Consider the following 20371-nt stretch of genomic DNA (forward strand, 5'->3'; position numbering starts at 1 on the left):
TAGGGAAGTCATCCCTCTGTAGCCACTGGTAACTGCTTCCTCACAGGTCCCCAGTCTTGCCTCACTTTTGTCCTACTTCTCCAACATGCTTTCGCAGTCTCCATTCTCTTTCAGGCTTCTTTATGGATCTACCCCTTGGTTCTTTGCTTGTTCCTGATGACACATGCTCCCTATAGAAAGTTCATCCCCTCCTACATTTTCCCCACTGATTTCTATATCTCTCTGTCCCACAGTCATCTCCACTTGAACATGCTCTCAAATTCAATTTACTCACTTCCTCCCAGATTCTGTCCTTCTAGTTCCAGTCTTAAGGGGAAAAACAAAACAAAACAACCATCTACTACGGCCCACACCAGATATCAGAGAAGGATGCTGTCACTGCTTTCAAAACACAGATTCCTAGTAATTCTCAAACCCATTTGTCTCTTTATCCTCACTGTTACTTCCACAGCCTTGGCTCAAACCCTCCTAAGAACTTTTATCAATAGCCTTGTTACACATCCTATCCCTCCCCAACTACACATCACAATGCCACACAGAGATCTCCCTCAGACACAAATACAGTTCTATTACCTCTTCTTTAAGATTCTTCAAAAAGCATAAACCCTTCAGCACAACACAGCAAGTCCCTCAAGTTCTGACCACACAGCTGCTTGCTTCTAGTTCTGCTGGAAGCCACTCTTCCCTGATGTGCTGCTAGGATACAGCCAGAACTAACTATTCAGAGGCCCCAAGTTATGTAGCATAGTCTCTTAACACCTCTGTGTCTCTACACATGGGGTTCCTTTGACTGAGAAGTGCTAGCTAACCTGGTCCAGCTGACTTCCCAGTGTTCTTAGGACCCAGCTTGCAAGGCCCTTCTCAAGAAGGCTTTCCCTACCATGTGTAAAATAGACAGCTAGTGGAAAGCTGCTGTATAGCACAGACAGCTCAGCTCAGTGCTCTGTGATGACCTAGAGGGGTGGGAGGAGGGAGCCAGGGAGGCTCAAGAGGGGATATATGTATACATATAGCTGATTCACACTGCTGCACAGCAGAAACTAACACAATATTGTAGAACAATTATATCCCAATTAAAAAAAAAAAAGACTTTCCTGACTGCAACCCTTATACCTAAGAGATATGGGATGTTCACAGGCGTTCTCATACGTTCTTCTCAGGCAAATAACACCCTAAATTGCAGTGATATTGTCTGCTCGATTCTCCTCTTTCCCCACCATGAGGCCAAGGACTGTATCCTATTCCCTTTACAATCCCCAATGTACAAGCTCAGTGGCTTGCGCTTAAATGTCTACTAAAAAAGAACATCTGACGATATTTACACAAAAGAATTTCTAATATTTGTTTTGCATGAACCAATATTGCCCTCTTCTGGTCAATACAATTACCACACCAAATATTTAAAATATGCCTGTCCAAGTATTACATCAAGCATGTATGAAAACAGTTTCAAGGGAATGAATACAGCTAGACTTAAACCAACTCAACACAATGCTGGTGGTCACAATGACATAATACATTATATAAGGCTTTTATTTATAACACAGGACAGCCCAATCTCCCCAACCCATCAAAGGAGGGACTTTAAAAGAATCAGATATAGAAGTAATGCTTTTTAATATATTACGATCAGTCAATTTAACATTAAAAATTCCATCTGGACCTCTTTCAAACAGCTTGACCACTATTAACTACAGATATTTTCTGTTTCTTTTAAAATGCAGGTTATGAATAAAAACGATTCTTGAAGCTAAAATGGCTTTGGGAAACTTACCAATGTCATAAGCCATGAAATCTGAAGAGAAGCATTTGGCCCCATGGCTCATGGATGTGTCATTGTGTGTGTTTCCTCCAAACACCAGCATGGTTCCACTCACTATCACAGCTGTGTGCAAGTAACGGAAAAATCGGCTGTCCTTAAGAATGGTCCTTTTGAGTTTATTTAAAAATAATAAATACAAGGTTAGTTCTTTAGAATGTTTACCATCTATTTGTTAATACAAACATAACCATTTTCTTAACTTCAGATCCAAATGTGCAAATACTTTTACATTTTTCTCTGTATATAAGTAATTTTTTCAACAATAAACATGTAAAATCAAAAGATGTAGAATTTTAATAAACTATGTTGAGTCTTAAAAATATTCATACCCTATCACTCTATAATTCTAGTTTCTGAGTAGAAATCATGTGAAATATAGATGGAAGCTTACATACAATCTTTACGAATAAGACAAGAGCTAGAAACCAAAACTTTCAACTGTATAGGCTCAGTATACCCACATGATGGAGTATTACACAGTCACTAAAAATAACCATTTTAACTATAGATAATATGTATCCATAGTGAGGTCTCAAATATGTAAGGAAATACAAGAAGCAGAGAAACTACTGCTTTATAATTATTTCATAACTCAAATGTGCCATATATTTATTAACATACTTTGTATAGACCAAAAGAGAGTAGAATGAGGTGAGCTCTAATCTTTTGGGTACTGAGTCCATCTCTGACGATTTCATGGAATGATACCAATAACTGACCCCAATGATAATATCTTGGTCATCAAAAAAAGGCTAAAAAGCAAACTTAAGTACAACAGTGTGCATAAACTCAGCTATGTAGAACAGTTTATTCCTTAGGACTCTGAAGAACTAAAATTTTACAGTGGTACTGAGTGTATGGAAACGGAAAAACAGTAAAAACAAAAAACAAAACACAAGGTTCTAATCAACTTACTACAAAATTATAGATACTACTACTTATCACCTTCTGCTTAGTTCACAGCTTATAGATACTACTACTTATCACCTTCTGCTCGATTCACAATTTCCCTGATTACAATGATGAAGAGAGGTATCAGAAAGGCTCAAAAACAAAACTGGAACACAATTTTCCCAACAATTGACAGAATTCACATTCTAAAGTGAAAGCTCAAAAAAAAGTACCCACCACATCTGGGTGTCCACATCGTATCTGTAGAGATCATCTGCAAGCCGGTACTTATTGGCACTGAAAGCCTTGTAGCCTCCGTGAATATACAGGGCCTTGGTCCTATCATCATAGACACTGCTATGGCCGTAGCCGCCTTGGACAAGGGCACCCTGGGTGTGTAATATACTCCACGTGTTCTTATCTGGAAAGAGAGCAAACAGTTCAAGGCAAATGTTGCAGGCTCCTCCTCTCAAATACTTAAAATTACCAATTAGTTTAAGACAGAAGAGATTTCGGGAAACGTGATAGACATAACTTTCTTTAATCATTTTTAAAGGAAGGCCACCTAAAACTTAATACAAACCCAGGTGGCCAAACATCTTTGGCTCCCTGCCAAATTGACAGTAACAATTACATACTACTTTAAATTTGACATTCAAAATATATTCACTGAAAAAAATATACCTACCCAAGTCATACTCCTGCACACTGCTTATATATCCATAGAGAGGGCAGTGACCAAAGATAACCAGCATGACCACTCGGCCAGTTTTCAACGTGACAATGTGCGCCGAGTGCCCAACCACTGCATACTGCTCCTTTGCTTTGGGGGACAACAACACCCATGATTCATTATGAATATGAAACACTCTCAACTCATTGGTCACATTCCCTGTTGAATCAATTTTTCCTCCATACATGTAAATTTTATCCTGGGGAAAAAATGTAAACAAAATTCTAAAAAATATCAAAAGGATCAATTCTAAACACAGAAAAGTGAACAGTTCAAAACCTCGATATTATTTTTAGCTTAAAAGTGTTAGTGAACAGCACCTTTCAGTGAAAGAACAAAATAAATCATAATTTTTATCCCTAATACTTGGCCACTTTTCTTGGATTTCCTCATACAAGATTTTTTACAATATAAAATGATTTGGAAAAATAAAGTTGAAATAAACTACAAAACAGGGAAATGAAAATGACTATTCAATTACATTGTAATTCTTGGCTAAACTTGCTAATGAATGTAAAAGCTAATCTACACTAAGTTAATTATTAATCATTTAGTACCACACTCATAATATCCCAGTCTGACTTATGAATCCATTTAAATCTCTCAGGTTAGACTCAACTTTAACTTAACCAATTATATACCCCTCAAATATTAAAGCTTTCCCCTAATTAAAACCAACAATGAAGTCAAAATCAGAGAAAGCAGAATGGGGGGTTACCAGGGATAGGAGGGAGGAGGGAATGGGGAATTATTGTTAAATGAGCATGGAATTGCAATTTCATAAGATCAAAAGAATTACAAAGATGGATGGTGATAACGACTCCAACATTATGAGTGAAGTTACTATCACTGAATTGTACACTTAAAAATGGCTAAGATGGTAAATTTTGTTATGCATAATTTACCACAATAAAAAAGATTAGGAAAAAAATCCAACATTAAAAAGCTATCAATCATATAATATGATAAGAGTAATGATGGAAGAGTTGAGTTTCTAGCTTAGTACAGAGTGGAGACATTTTACCTGGTATAATGCTAAAGAATGGCCATATCTAACAACCACACTGTTCACAGAACGGTTCAGTGCAAGCCACTCCCTAGAAGCAAGGTCATACCTACAAAACAAACAGATCATATTTTCACCCAAACAAGGAAAAAGAACATCTTGGAGTCTTTATTTGTAATCTAATCCATTTTGGAGATGCTCTTTAAATCTATGATGGATGTGGGGAGGTATCTGAGCAAACATATCTAGTATCTGGGCCTATTAGGCGTTTGAGAACTCAGGAAGGGGCAGCGGGGCTACATTGTCTGGGAACAAAAAAGAAAACCAACTGAATTTTCTAGTGTTTCCTGAAAACTTCAATACACTAGATCACTTGCAGGTTGCATTATAGTCGAGGGACTTTCATTACTGTAACTTTTCTTTCATTTAACCATATAAAAATAAGTGAAAGTCACTCAGTGGTGTCCAACTCTTTGAGACTCCATGGACTATACAGTCCATGGAATTCTCCAGGCCAGAATACTGGAGTGGGTAGCCTTTCCCTTCTCCCAAGGATCTTCCCAACCCAGGGATCAAACCCAGGTCTCCTGCATTGCAAGTGGCTTCTTTACCAGCTAAGCCACAAGGGAAGCCCAAGAATACTGGAGTGGGTAGCCTATCCCTTCTTCAGAGGATTTTTTGACCCAGGAATCAAACCAGGATCTCCTGCATTGCAGGCAGATTCTTTACCAACTGAGCTATCAGGGAAGCCCCATATAAAAGTAAAGACACACACTGAAAAAGGGATGACAACTAGGTTTAAAAAAATTTCTATCTAGCCTTTCCTTTTCTTTGCCTAATTTACATTAAAAAAAATTTTGTATTGGTGGATAATTGCTTTAAAATGTTGTGTTGGTTTCTGCATATAACAATACAAATCAGCCATAAGTACATGTATGTCCCCTCCCTCTTGAACCTCCCTCCCACTCACCAACCCATCCTACCCTTCCAGGCTGTCACAGAGTACTGGGTTGAACTCCCTGTGCTACCCAGCAACTTCCCACTAGCTATCTTTTTAAAATATGGTAAGGTATATGTTTCAATGCTACTCTTTCAATTCATTCCCCCCATTTACTTTAAAAAGTAATATTTTCAAGAAAACTAGAATATCATTATACCATCTCAATTACAGTATGAATACATTTAAAGACCTTTCAAATACAAAATGACCACATATTCTGTCACCTAGAAATGAATATTATTAAGTAAACTTTCTTCCAGATATTTTTATGGATACATACAAATAGAAGAATAGATTGATAATATACATTTATACAAAGGGGATCATAATATAGGTGATAATTTTAATAAAGTATTAACTTTAAATCTATATAATTTAATAGAAAAAAGAAATCAAAGGGGAACCAATGCTATTTTTATATTTTAAATGTTTACATTTTATAAGTTTTCCCGAATACAATTTTTTAAACTATGAAAAACATTATTTTATGTAAATAAGGTATGTTTTATCACAACATAATAGCAAAGAGGGAAATAAGTATCCATCAATAGTAAATGGATTAATCAATTATAGTACATCTATACAATAGAGTAAAAAATAAATATGCTCAAGCAACATATTATTAATATAAATCTTGAAACAGTGTTAAGCTAAAAAAGCAAACTGCAGAATATTGTTTCTATAAAAACTAAAAGCAGAAAATTTATTAATGCTAAATATGTTCATATATATCAAAACTCTCTTGTGTGTAATATGCTCAGTTGTGTTTGATTCTTTGGGACTCCATGGACTGTAGCCCACCAGGCTCCTCTGTCCATAGAATTTTCTAAGCAAGAATACCGGAGTGGCTTGCCATTTCCTATTCCAGGGGATCTTCCTGACCCTGGGATCAAACCTAAGTCTCTTGTGTCTCCTGCATTGGCAGGCAGATTCTTTACCACTGCGCCACCTGGGAAGCCCATATTCAAAATCTAAAGACATGTATGTGAACAAATGACACCACACTCTCAGGATACTGACTGTCTCTGGGATTTTTGTGGGGCATGCAGGGGTCTTAACTATATTAGCATTGTTTTATTTTCTAACCTGAATGGTAAATGTATTAGCATTCATTATTTTTCCCTAAACACTTCCCTTTATCTTAAAATATTTTATACATGATCTGAAGCAAACATAAAATGGTGACATTCATCAAATATGAATAACACTTAAATCAGTAGCAGCTACTGTTTTATATATTTTAATATCTTAATATTCCACATTTTAAAAAATACATGAAAAATTATTTAGAGAGTAAATTCAATTTAATTTAAAAATTATACATAATTTATTTTTGGACAGATCCCCCTAACTTCCTGCTTTGAAAGTTGAAAACATTAGCACCTATATTTCCTCCCATTTCTTCTCCTAATTTTTGTTATATTTACATTGTCCAGGTTCAAATCATGCACATTCCATTCTATAATTTCAGAATTATATAGTACTGGATCTACATTTTAGCTGAATCAATCTTCTCATATTCCTCTTACCACAATTTCTCCTTCTTGAGTCTTTATTAATTGGCTAGATTTCACTGTCAAATGGCTTTTCCAAGGGGAGCCCCTATGTGCACCTTCCCCTAAATTCTTTCATGTTGGAGAATATCTGCTTGCTAGGTTGACAGGTGAATGTGTATAATACTCATGGGCCATCCTTTCTTTCCCACACACCTTGCTGATGCTGCTCCCCTGAATGCTGCTGGTACTGAATGTTGCCAATGGAGGTCTGAGGCCAGTCTGATTTTTTTCCACTCTTGTGTGGTTTGTTTTTCTGCTTAGAAGTCTAAGAAGTCTCAATCATTCTCATTCTCTCTCCCTCTCCTTTCTTTCCTCCCTCCCTCCCTTTCTCAATCAATCAATGCATTTCTCTATTTCCCCCCCCCTCAGTTTCCTTTTTAAAGACACAGTACCATACTTTACTTATGGTCTAAATAATTTACACACATCTGGGTAAATGTTTTTAACAAAACGGACTGCATACTACTGCAACTTTTATGGCAATCTACAAAGCGTTTCCTGAGAAGAACTAGCATGACTTCTGAAAAACACATATATATCCTATGTTCAAGTTTGAAAGAGAGGAGCACAAAAACAGAAGCAAACGGTGAGAGCCCAGAAACAAGTCTCCACATGACCCAATCCATGTCTTTTTCAAGTGACATGGAAGGTGCTCAATCTGTATCTCAATGAATGTTACTTTTCCTCAGTCAACATGTCAGCCCGACAGCTGGTCAGAGACACTAAGGTGCTGGCAGGTCCCTATAATCTGGTTAAGATGAACTGCCAAAAGACACATAACAAGTTGTCACTCTTTCGCAATACAGAAAAGCAAACATAAGACAAGAACAATGCTGATGCAACAAAATGTGAGAAACGCCATGTACTGAATAAATGCTCCTCCTTGTGGGAGCTGAGTCCAAGATAAAGGAATATTCAATAACTGGTTCTAAGACTTGGACATGCAGTTAAGCAAAGACAAACTTCAGGAATTCAGAAATAGGTGTCTCCCATAAAGGTACAGCCATTTCTCTCACAAAGCTCCTCCCTGATGGCTGGTAACACAATGCTCATCCTGCCACAGGGCACATACTCTGCCCCTCCCAGTGGCCTGGTATTCCAATCTCAGTTTCTAGCCATCCAAAGACCACAGGATACACTCTGCAGAGATTGAACATGATCTCAGCCAGAAGGAGGCAAAGAACTACCTGAGGTTTCCCACCCAATAACTTGATCAAATTAGGTCTTATCACTGAACAATTATAAAATTCTTCCCGAAACATCTTGTGCTGTTTCAATCCACCTGTTCTGTTAGGTTCTTTTCTTCAGTCACAGCAACTATCTATATTATATTGGATCTTCTGTCTCCCATGTATCTTTGCTTTCCGCTAATTAACTTTATCTGTATTCACAGGAATCATGTCTATTGAGGTGTCAGCAGTTCAATTTTCATTCTAGGTTTTGCTGTAGGTAATTTATTTGTATTTCTTTACATGCGCAACCTCTCATTTCATCTCATTTTGTTATTACTACCTTCTTGTCTTCCAGCTTGTTTTCTGAATTCAGATTCTCATTATTTTGATTCATAGCACAAAGCAGCTTTCAAGTTTGCTTTTCCTCTATGATCAGTTCTTGTCAGTTTTATATGCTGTGTTCTTTCCTTTTTACTTTTTTCACCATAGATATTTGCATTTGCAACAATGTCATTTCTTTCATCTTGCTGCTGTTCGATTGCTCTCCAGATATTACATTCCCAAAGCATGTGTGATTTTTCCTTTTTCCGCTGTATCTAAGACAAGTTAATCTTTCCATCCTAGTTTTAGTGTGACAGTTGGCATTTTATGTTCTATCCCCTTCTCTGAAAGTCTAAAGAAATATTGGGGCTCAGATGTGGGTGGTGTGTTCAGTCTATTAGAATAATATTTCCAAAGTCTATTTGCCTCTGAGATTTTGTTTGTGTCCTTCCTCAGAGATCAAATTTTGGGATATCCAAATTACACAGAAGCTCTGACTTCTGGGTAGGGTCAGCCAGTTAATCAGTTTCCCCACTCTTTACCTGATCCTTCTCATCAACTACTTCTTCTACTATTCAGTTAAAAGGGTTTAAAAAAAAAAAAGAAAGAAAAGCCACAGTGATACCCAATCAGTTTGCTTCTTTCTAGATTTGGGGCTATTAGTGTTAACTCTCAGAATTTCACTGTTATGGTTTCTGCGGGGTAAAGAGGAGTAGGTCTTACTGTTCCTATGTGCCTGTTTTAAGTTTATTGGATCAGGTGATACTCCTTACCTAGTTGCTCAATTTCTAATTTTATTTTTTAACTTAAAAAACAGCAACAACAACAACAAACACTTTTTGCTCAAGGAAAGGAAATTCAATGATGAAGTTTCAGTTGGAAATCTTAAACCAGAAGACCAAGGCCATTTGTTTTGCAAGAGGACCCTTGGGTGACATAAAATAGGAACTGTTTTTTAACGTAACAAAGTTTTGGGTTAACAGGGTCGTAGAGAAAAAAGAGTGAGGGTAAATTCCTGAAATATACTTATCTAAGAGTATCGATGATCAAATTTATGATCTAAAGTTCCAGAAATATTTCTTCGAAAAGGTGTCACTATATTTACTTTTCATGAGTCAGTAAAAATTTATCTGAAACTATATTAGTATTTACACAAAATACATAAAGCTGTAAAATCACTGTAGTTTTGATCAATTACAAGTGGAAAACATGTTAAAAATCTACAGAATAAGTGTGGAGATATATTCGTTAGATTACTCCTTTCTGCCCATGGACAATGCTTTAAAGTCTCCCTCCCTCCACTGCTGTCATGTCTAAATCAAGAGTCTCCCAAAGAGCTGGAAAATCATGGAAGATCTTCATCACAGCTTTGAGTTTTGGAAAAAAAAAAAAGATGTGAGTCTGAGGAGTCATTCTGGGCAACAGGGAATGCTCACAGACTGTGTGGTAATGGGGGATCCAAATACCAAGTGCTCCAGAGGCTGCACGTTCATCGCGTATGTCATTGTGGAGGAGGTGGATGCAGCCATGAATGCAAAGCCACAAAGTGGATGGAGGAGATGTGTAGCCAAAGAGGGAACTCAAGAGAAGATGTTCAAAGTCCTGGTGCCCATTTAACTATGAAAAAGATTTTTGCTGGTGGCATTACTGAAGACACTGAAGAACACTAAGAGATTATCTTCACAGTAGGGGAAAACGTAGGTCATGACTGACTGAGGCAGTGGCAAAAGAGAGGCTTTTGTTTTTGTAACCTATGATGACCATGACTCCATAGACAAGACTGCTGTTCAGAAATACCACACAGTGAATGGCCATAACTGTGAAGTAAGGAAAACCCTACTTAAGCAAGAGATGACTAGTGCTTCATCAAACAAAAGAGGCTGAAGTGGCTCTGGAAACTCTGGTAACGTGAATGACAACTTCGGTTGTGGAGGAAACTTCAGTGGTCAAGATGGCCTTGTGGCACCTCGTGGCGGTGGTAGATATGATGGATGTGGGGACAGTTATAATGGATTTGGTAATGATGGAAGCAATTTTGGAGGTGGTGGAGGCTGTAATGATTTTGGAAATTACAATAATCAATCTTCAAGTTTTGGACCCATGAAAGGAGGAAACTGGAGGTAGAAATTCTGGCCCCTATGGTGGTGGAGGCCAATACTTAGCCAAACCATAAAACTAAGATGATATGGTGATTCCAACAGCAGCAGTAGCTATGGCAGTGGCACAAGGTTGCAGAAGGTTTTAATTACTGCCAGGAAACAAAGCTTAGCAGAAGAAGAGAGCCAGAGACGGGACAGGGAAGCGACAGGCTATAACAGATTTGTGAACGTGGTCAAGTACAGTGGTGGCAGGGCCCAGCTGCTACAAAGAAGATATGTTTTAGACAACACCCATGTGTATGGATGAAAAACTCGAGGTCTGTATTTGCAACTAACTGTATAACAGGTTATTTCAATGTCTGTTCCATGGAAAGCATAAAGCATTCCAACAAAGGGTTTTAATGTAGTGGGTTTATTTTTCTTTTGCACCCATGCTATTGATTGCTAAATGTAATAGTGTGATCATAATGCTGAATAAATGTGTCTTTTTTTATTAAAAATGTGCTGTGCAAAGTTAGTCTTCTCTTAAGCAATTTTGGTTAACAACCTCAATGGTATGAAGCTAGAATTATTTCAGGGTGATGCCAGGTTCCATTTGAAATTTATGCACAACCTGCTTGGGTAGAGAAGACATTGTCTTCAGAAATCTTGGTGTAGCTGAACTGACAGTTACTGTGTTGTGACCTGGAATTCACTGCTAAGAAGTCACCCAAGCAAAGTCATGGAGGTTTTTGGTTATTAACATAACTGTTGGTATATCCTATGCAATACATCTAAGTTGAATTATGGTCGTGATAAGTTATAGATGGGGATGAAGCTTGTATTGCTTACAGATTATAATCATCCATTATAACCTGTAAGCAATAAACTAATATCCTCAAGATAATAACTTAAAATTAAAAAATAAATGTGGCTCATGAGGTTTACCAGTCAAATAAAAGTAACAGGTGACAAAAATATTTCTAAGAACAAATATTTGTGAAGGAAACAGATAATTCATTTAATCTCTCATTCACTTGATAAATAATTATTTGAGCAGATTCTATGCACTAGGCCAAACGGAGTGAATAAGCAAGGTCTCTAATCTTGGAAAACACAAGGTAGAAAAGGCAGAAAATGAGCAAGTACAACAATGGGCATATTAGTAGAATTAAAGTAGAATTAAAAATTATGAACACTGCTCTAAAGAAAATGAGAAATATAAAAGGAAACAAGGAGCACCTGTCTGAACTGGCTTATCAGGGAGGATCTCATTATGGCACAGTTAACTGACAGGGTATGTAAAGGGTAAAAGAAAGTATCCCTGAGGTACAATGGCAGGAACAGTCTATATAGAGGAAACAGCAACCACAAGTAAGGAGTTTTAGGTAAGGAAGGAGAGTTGGTGGCGGCAGGAGGGGAACAAATTGGGTATCAGAAGGTAAGCAGTGGTCACATCAGGTAGGATCATTAAATCCCATGGGAAGCCACTGAAAGGTTTTAAGAAGGCCATAAATGATAAAATATATACCCTTAAAAAAGCATTCTAGTTGATATTTAGAAAATGGATTAAGAGGAATGAATGAAAGCAGACAGACTTGATAGGAACATACTGCTGAAGCCTAGATGAGACACTGACAAGCTGGTCTGAGAGAGAAAAGAATGAATATGCATGCATTTGGTGACAGAACTGATGGGCTGGATAAGAGATTAATGTTAAAAGGAGGTGAAGGAGAGGAAATATCAAAACAACTCCTAGATTTCTTGCTTCAAGTGAAGATGATGTCAGGCAGAGGTATTAAAAATCACATAAATGGTAGAATATACGACTTTCATTAATATCTAGTATAAAATGGAAGGGACAATCATTTTCCTATCTTTAACTTTACCTTTACTTCTCAGGGTGGCAGTACTAGAAGTAATAAGTGGTTAGATTAGGGATAGATTTTAAGGGTAGGACTAACAAGACCCGCTGACATACTGTGGCAGACGGACAGTAGGGTGGGCCTTATGATCCCTGCCTCCTCATGTTCACGTGAGCAGGATCCATGATTTGCTTCTAACCAACAGAATACGGCAAAGATGATGAGATGTCATTTTCATGACCTCTATCCTGCTAGCAGGCTCAGTCAAAAGACTCTCCTTGTGGCCTGGTAAGCAGCCTTACTTCATTTTACTATTGGGAAAACCCTAGTGATAAGGAAATCTGGGCAGCCTCCAGGAACTATGAGGTGACCTCCAGTTGACAAACAGGAAGAAGTCAGGGCCCTTAGTCTTACAACCACCAGGAAATGGATTCTGCCAACAACTTGAATGAGCTTAGAAGTGGATTCCTTCCCAGCTGAACTCCTAAATTAGAACACAGGCCAGGGAACACCTTGACTGCAGTTAAGCCACGCCTAGACCCCTAACCAGCAGACACTATGAGGTAATGATGGGTGCTGTTTTAATCTTCTAAGTTTGTGGCAATTTATACAGCATGAGATGACTAAACATATACTGATGTGGAGTGTGAAAAAACAAGAAGTCAAGGATAACTACAAAATTTGGGGGCTTAAGCAAATAGAAGAATAGAGTAGTCATGTACTGAGATAGGAACTTCTGGGGCAAGAAAAGGCTTGGAGGAAAGATCACTTTGAGACGCATGGCATTTAAGATGCCTAATGGATAGACAAAGACTGAGAGGTCAAATAAAGGGGTAGACATATGGGAACAGGAGACAAATCTAGGGAGCAGATATAAACTTGAAAGTCACCAGCATAAAGGCCAAGATATAACATGAGATCACCGAGAGAATACATACACACACTCACCAAGAGGACCAAGAGGGCTGCGCCCTGATGCACATCATTCAGAAGTTAGTCAGCTGAAGAGGAACCAGCTAAGGAGGTCGAGAAGGAATGAGCAGTTAGGGGGGAAAAAAAAAACATCAAGGAAATGTACAGTTCTGAAAGCAAAGTGAAGAAACTGTTTAAAAGAGGGAGAGACTAGTCATATTAAATATTGGTGAAAGATCAAGTAAGCTGAGGACTAAGACCTGAAAATTTAAAACCCATTCCTTAGTCACACTAGCCACATTTCAAGTGCTCAAAAACATGTGGACAGTGACATAACAGTGAGACACGACAGTGCAAACACTGAACATTTTCGTCATGGCCAAAACAGAAACTGTCCACTGGAAAGAAACAGAAGACAGAAAAACGAGCACAGATGCTGCTGTTGTGGTTTAGCTGCTAAGTTGTGTCTGAATCTTTGTGACCCCCACAGACTGCAAATTTCTATCCTTCACTGACGCCCGGAGTTTGCTCAAACTCATGTCCATTGAGTCAATGAAACTATCTAAACATCTCATCTTCTGCTGTCCTTTTCTCCTTTTGCCTTCAATCTTTCCCAGCATCAGAGTCTTTTCCAATGAGTCAGGTCTTTGCATAACGTGGCCAAAAGATTGGAGCTTCAGCAACAGTCCTTTCAATGAATATTCAGGGTTGACCTCCTTTCAGATTGACTGGTTTGATCTCCTTGCAGTCCAAGGAACTCTTGAGTCTTCTCAAGCACCACAATTCGAAACCATCAATTTTTTGGCATTCAGTCTTCTTTATGGTCCAACTTTCAACATCCATACATGACTATTGGAAGAACCACAGCTTTGACTCTACGGACCTTTGTCGGCAAATGACGTCTCTGCTTTTTTTTTTTTTTTTATTTTTTTTTACGTCTCTGCTTTTTAACACAGAGGTTTGTCACATCTTTCCTTCCAAGGAGCAAGTGTCTTTCAATGTCATGGCTAGGTCTGTCATAGCCTTCTTTCCAAGGAGCAAATGTCTCAATGTCATGGCTGCAATCACCGTCTGCAGGGATTCTGGAACCCCAAATATGGTATCTATCACTGCTTCCACTTTTCCCCCCTTCTATTTGCCATGGAGTGATGGAAACAAATGCCATGATCTTCATTTTTTTTTAATGTTGAGTTTCAAGCCAACTTTTTCACTCTCCTCTTTCACCCTCATCAAGAGGCTCTTCAGTTACTCTTCATTTTCTGCCACTAGAATGATATCATCTGCATATCTGAGCTTGTTGATGTTTCTTCCAGGATTCTTGATTTCAGTCTGTGATTCTCCAGCCCAGGATTTCACATGATGTACTCTGCACAGAAGTTAAATAAGCAGGGTGACAATATACAGCCTTGTCATACTCCTTTCCCAATTCTGAACCAGTCAGTTGTTCCATGTATGGTTCTAACTGTTGCTTCTTGACCCACATACAGCTTTCTCAGGTGACAGGTGGAACTCTCATCTCTTTAAGAATTTTTCACAATTTGTTGTGAGTCACACAATCAAAGGAGTTAGCATAGTCAATGAAGCAGAAGTAGACTTTTTTCTGAAATTCCCTTGCTTTCTCTATGATCCAAAGAATGTGAGCAATTTGATCTTTGGTTCCCCTGACTTTCTGAAACTCAGTTTGTTCATCTGGAAGTTCTTGGTTCACATACTGCTAATGCCTAGCTTGAAGGATTTTGAGCCTAACCTTGCAAGCATGTGAAATGAGCATAATTGTATGATAGTTCAAACATTCTTTGGCACTGCCCTTCTTTGGGATTAGAATGAAAACTGACCTTTTCCAGTCCTGTGGTCACTACTGAATTTTCCAAATTTGCTGACAAATTGAGTGCAGCACTTTAACAGCATCATCTTTTAGGATTTTAAATAGCTGAGGTGGAATTCCATTGCCTCCACTAGGTTTGTTTTTTTTTTTTGTAATAATGCTTCCTAAGGCCCCCTTGACTTCATGCTCTAAGTTGTCCAGCTCTAGGTGAGTGACCACACCATCGTGATTATCCAACTCATTAAAACCTTTCTTATATAGTTCTGTGCATTCTTGCCACCTCTTGTTAATTGCTTCTGCTTCTGTTAGGTCCATACCATTTCTGTCCTTTATTGTGCCCATCCTTGCATGAAATGTTCCTTTGATACCTCCAATTTTCTTGAAGAGAACTCTGGTCTTTTCCATTCTATTGTTTTCCTCTATTCTTTGCATTGTTCATTTAAGAAAGCCTTCTTATCTCTCCTTGGTATTCTCTGGAACTCTACACTGAGTTGGGTGTATATTTCCCATTCTCCCTTGTCTTTTGCTTCTCTTCTTTCCTCAACTATTTGTAAAGCCTCCTCAGACAACCACTTTGCCTTCTCGCATTTCTTTTTCTTTGGGTTGATTTTGGTCACTGCTTCCTGTACAATGTTACAAACTTCCTTCTGTAAGGAAATCAACTATGAATATTCATTGGAAGGCCTGATGCTGAAGTTGAAATTCCAATACTTTGGCCATTTGATACAAAGATCTGACTCACTGGAAAAGATCCCGAGGCTGGGAAAGATTGAAGGCAGAAGCAGCAGGGGGCAGCAGAGGATGAGATGGTTAGATAGCATCACTGACTCAATGGACATGAATTTGAGCAAACTCTGGGAGATAATGGAGGACAGAGGACCTTGCATGCTAGAGTCCACGAGGTTGCCAAGAGTCAAACGTGACTTAGTGACTAAACAACAACAAACAATAATCATAAAAAAAGATTGCATGGAATGTATTCACAGATATCACAAGAAGAGATAAAGCTGAGTATAACCAAAAGGGGAGGGGGACAAGTGAACATATAAATCAGTTAAGGTAAACTTTATCTTTCAAAGCTGAAATGGGAATCAAGGTCACTAGCTCAGAAGGAAAATAGGAGAAAATGTGGTAGAGATCTAAAAAATGAAAAGATAATATGACAGCTGAGCAGGAGAATGAGAGAGGGAACGAGAAAGAATTAACGAAATGTAAACTCCTGTAGGAGTCAGGAATTAGTGGCATTTACCCAATCTCTTCAATCTGTACATTCATGTGCTTAGTCACTCAGTCATAGCCAACTCTTTGCAACCCCATGGACTGTAGCCCGCCAGGCTCCTCTGTCCAAAGAGTGTTGCAGGCAAGAATACTGGAGTGGGTTGCCATTTCCTTCTCCATCTGTACATTCATATCTTTTGCCAAACTTGGGCAACTGTTACTTCTTCAAATACTTTTTCAGACACACCCAGTTCCTCCTCTCCTTCCAGGGCTCCTCTGGTGACAGAAATGTTAAGATATTTTGTTACAATCCACAGGTCTCTGTAATTCTGTTCATTTTTTACAACGTTCTATTTTCTCTGTGTTGTTCAGATTAAGAAATTTCTACTGTTCTACCTTCAAGTTCACCGATTCTTTCCTCTGTCCTCTTCTTTCTATTGCTGAGAGAACTGTTGAAGCATTTTATATAATGGCTGCTTTAAAATCTTTGTCAGATAAGTCTAATATATGTGTCACCTTGGTATTAATAGCTCTTGATTATCTTTTCTCACTCAAGTTGAGATTTTCCTGGCACTTTGCTTATCAAATGACTTTCAACTAAAATCTGAACATTTGGGGTATGATGATGTAAGACTCTGGATCTTATTTAAATCTCCTGTTACAGCAGGCCTCCTCTGACACCACCCCAGGGGAGAGACAGAAGGTCCACTCATTCTTGTTATTGCTGCCAGGCCAGGGTAGAAATCCCCACAATGACTCCACTGATGTCACAGGAGTCAGGGAGACCTCATTAATGCCTGGTACAGAAAGTCCCAGCTCTCTAACTGGCCTTCTTTAACCCTACCTTGGTAGGATGGAGGTGGGTGGTTGGAGCACCTCACTATCTCCTAGCATTAAGTGGAAATTTAGACTCTACACTTATACTTTCCAGGCAGGGATATGGGTGAGGCCATAGTTCTTTCTATGGTGTTTGGATAGGGTAGAATGGTTATTATCTTAAAGTTTTTTGTCTTGCTAACCTGCCCCTTTCCTGGTCCTCATGCTAGAGAAAACAGGGTTTTCTTAGTTTTTTTCAGCTTGTACCTATTAACATTTCCAGACTGCTGATTTTTTCAACATCAAGTCTGAGAAAATACGAAACAAAAGGAAAATCCTTGGAACTTACCATTATGTCATTCTTTGGTTCTTGGGTAAGACTGTCTTCTGAGTTTTCTTATGTTTGTTTTGTATGTTGTTTTATATATAATGTCAAGGCTTTTAACTGTACTTACCATACAAAGAACAGGGCAAAACAATCTTCATTTATTTGTGATTTTAAAAATTTCTTTTTTCGTATTCTATTTCTAAAAGAGTTATCTGCTGTGTTTACTGTGTGTTCCTTCTAAGTTTGTCTTTAATTTGGAAATTATTTTAAAATTCTTTCCTAACTTCTATCAGCTCCTTTCTGAAATGTTCTAGTTCTGGTTATACTGTTCTTTAATGTCTTTTATAATTTCCTGGTATTTTAGCTTATTTTGGAATATTAAGTTATAATATTTATCAGTTTTGTGAATATATTTTTCTATTATGCTTATATGTTTGAAAGAGTGTTATTCTACTTATTCTCTTCTTTTCTGTAATCTTTTCCATGAGATTTGACCGTGATATTTTTCTGTTGCTGAACTTTAAGTAAAATTACTTTTTCCTGAACTCTTAAAAGAGAAGATTTATTTAGCTAGTTTTTCTTAATTTCTCAGCTCTCTAGGTCCTCTTCTGTTGTACTGTACTGTCCAACTATCCTGCACCGTACTTGCTGAGGTCTCCTGGCTCTGTTCCCTTCCCAGACTGTTATCTGGACTCTTTTGAACTTTTCCTAGGCTGTCTCTGTCCTGTTTGATGTGAATTCTATTTCCAGCAGCGTTTCCAAAGTTTGGGACTTTCTCCTACAAAGTCTTTGACTAGTTCACTTTGAGAGTTAATAAGTCAGAATCTGCTTCGGCCTCTTCAGATCCTACTACAGATCCCTTAAGCTCATTCCCCTACTAGAATATGCAACATCTTCCCAATTATAGTTGCTGTTCTCAAAGCAGCTTGCTGAGTTTCCCAGTGAGTTTTTAGGTTTACCGTTGGTGATCCCACTGCTCCTCTCTGCTTACTATGACAAAGATACTGACAGCACATTGGTCTTATAGCTGTCAATGGTTTAACTCCACCCATTTGAGTAGATGCCTTTTGACCAAGTTTGTTACAGATGCTGCCCCTGTGTCTTAGTTGTTTTGTGTTTTAGTTTTTAAATTTTATTTATTTACTTACTTTTGGCTGTGCTGGGTCTCTGTTACTGCACAGGCTTTTCTCTAGTTGCAGAGAATGGGGGCTACTTTTTACTTGCAGTGCAGCGGCTTCTCTTTTTGCAGAGCACAGTCTCTCGGCTGTGCAAGCTTCAGCAGTTGTGGCTCCTGGGCTCCACAACTGTAGAGCACAACTCAGCAGTTGCGGCACACAGGCTTAGCTGCTCTGTGGCATGTGGGATCTTCCCGGATCAGGGATTGAACCCGTGTCTCCTGCACTGGCAGGTGGTTTCTTCACCACTGAGCCATCAGGGAAGCCCTCTGTGTTTTAATTTTTAATGACTATGTTTGAGGGATTCAGAAACTGTACTATCACTGTCATATTTCCAGAATTCCTTAAAAAAATAGATGCTGATTTTTTACAACATTCATTAGCAGAAAATGTTTAGGAAACGTTTCCAGGGTGCAAAATCAGCACAAGTAACTATTTATACATTTCTACTTTATCTCCATAACTAATCCCATTATGAAAATATAGTCTCCCTTCAGGATGAGCAGCATGGAACCAGTAAACAGACCTTGAACCCTGGGAAGTATTAGAGAATGACATAATTTCCCCCTCAGTTCAGTTCAGTCGCTCAGTTGCATCTGACTCTTTGCGACCCCATGAATCGCAGCACGCCAGGCCTCCCTGTCCATCACCATCTCCCGGCCTCTTTCGGTATCCTATCATTTTGCCTTTTCATACTGTTCATGGAGTTCTCAAGGCAAGAATACTGAAGTGGCTTGCCATTCCCTAGTAAATTATAAATTCAGGTCACTTCACCTACAGAAATGCTAATTAAATTAAAAGGTAAAACAATCCCTTATTTATCAAGAATTTACTACATGTACCTGAAGCAAATTATAAGATGGTATATGGAAAAGATGAATTATTCCTTATTACAACAATGAATTCTTTTGGACTCCCTTTTTCAAAATCTACGAATATGTCCCCAAAAGTCTAGAATACAACTGCCAAAATACTAACAGAGATTTTCTTCAGGAATGCAATTACTGATGATTATTTTTCTTTTTACTTATCTCTATTTTAACTATCTTCAAAATGGAAAACTAAGCTTCTTATAAAAATGTTTAAAACAACTTACGCTAGAACCATGTTGTAATCTGAGTGGTTGAACATATATCCGCCAACAACCCACATTGTATTTCCATTGACCACAGCTTTGTGAGAGGCTCTGGGGAGCTTTAGGTCAGAATATTCCTCTCGTGTCCAAAATGACTGATTAGCTGGTACAGGAACTGAACATCCAGGACCTAACAAAATATAACAAATTAGCTTTACAAAATGCAGCTTTCAAATTACTGGATTTCGTGAATTCCCTGGTGGTCCTGATGTTAGGGCTCCACCCTTCCACTGCAACAGGCACAGGTTAGGGAACTAAGATCCCACATGCCGTGCAGCATGGCCAAAAATAGAAAATCACTGCATTTCAAGTTTTAATGACCTAAATAAAACAAATATCTAAAGAATACTTACAGTCTTTCTTTTAGCATCTAAATATCAGATAAATCCTTTTAATTTGCACTTTCAATTTATTCAAGGCTAGTGACCAAGGATAATCTCTAATAAAATTTAAAATCACACACACTCTACTGAAGATCTGACCATATTCAGGTTAGGATTTTTTAGTAATGAAATACT

General features: G+C 38.2%; 1 protein-coding gene across 1 annotated transcript in view; it reads right to left on the reverse strand.

Moving 5' to 3' along the window:
• Positions 1-20371, reverse strand: part of ATRN (attractin) — a 182794-nt gene that overhangs the window by 98986 nt on the left and 63437 nt on the right. Inside the window, exons 6-10 of the mRNA XM_068986876.1 lie at positions 19815-19983; positions 4471-4561; positions 3402-3645; positions 2951-3134; positions 1775-1929 (exon numbers count right to left, since the gene is read on the reverse strand). Coding sequence (XP_068842977.1) covers positions 1775-1929; positions 2951-3134; positions 3402-3645; positions 4471-4561; positions 19815-19983 — 843 coding nt within the window. The remainder of the gene's footprint in view (positions 1-1774; positions 1930-2950; positions 3135-3401; positions 3646-4470; positions 4562-19814; positions 19984-20371) is intronic.

This window comes from Capricornis sumatraensis, chromosome 15 (assembly GCF_032405125.1).
Source record: "Capricornis sumatraensis isolate serow.1 chromosome 15, serow.2, whole genome shotgun sequence".
Classification (NCBI taxonomy): domain Eukaryota; kingdom Metazoa; phylum Chordata; class Mammalia; order Artiodactyla; family Bovidae; genus Capricornis; species Capricornis sumatraensis.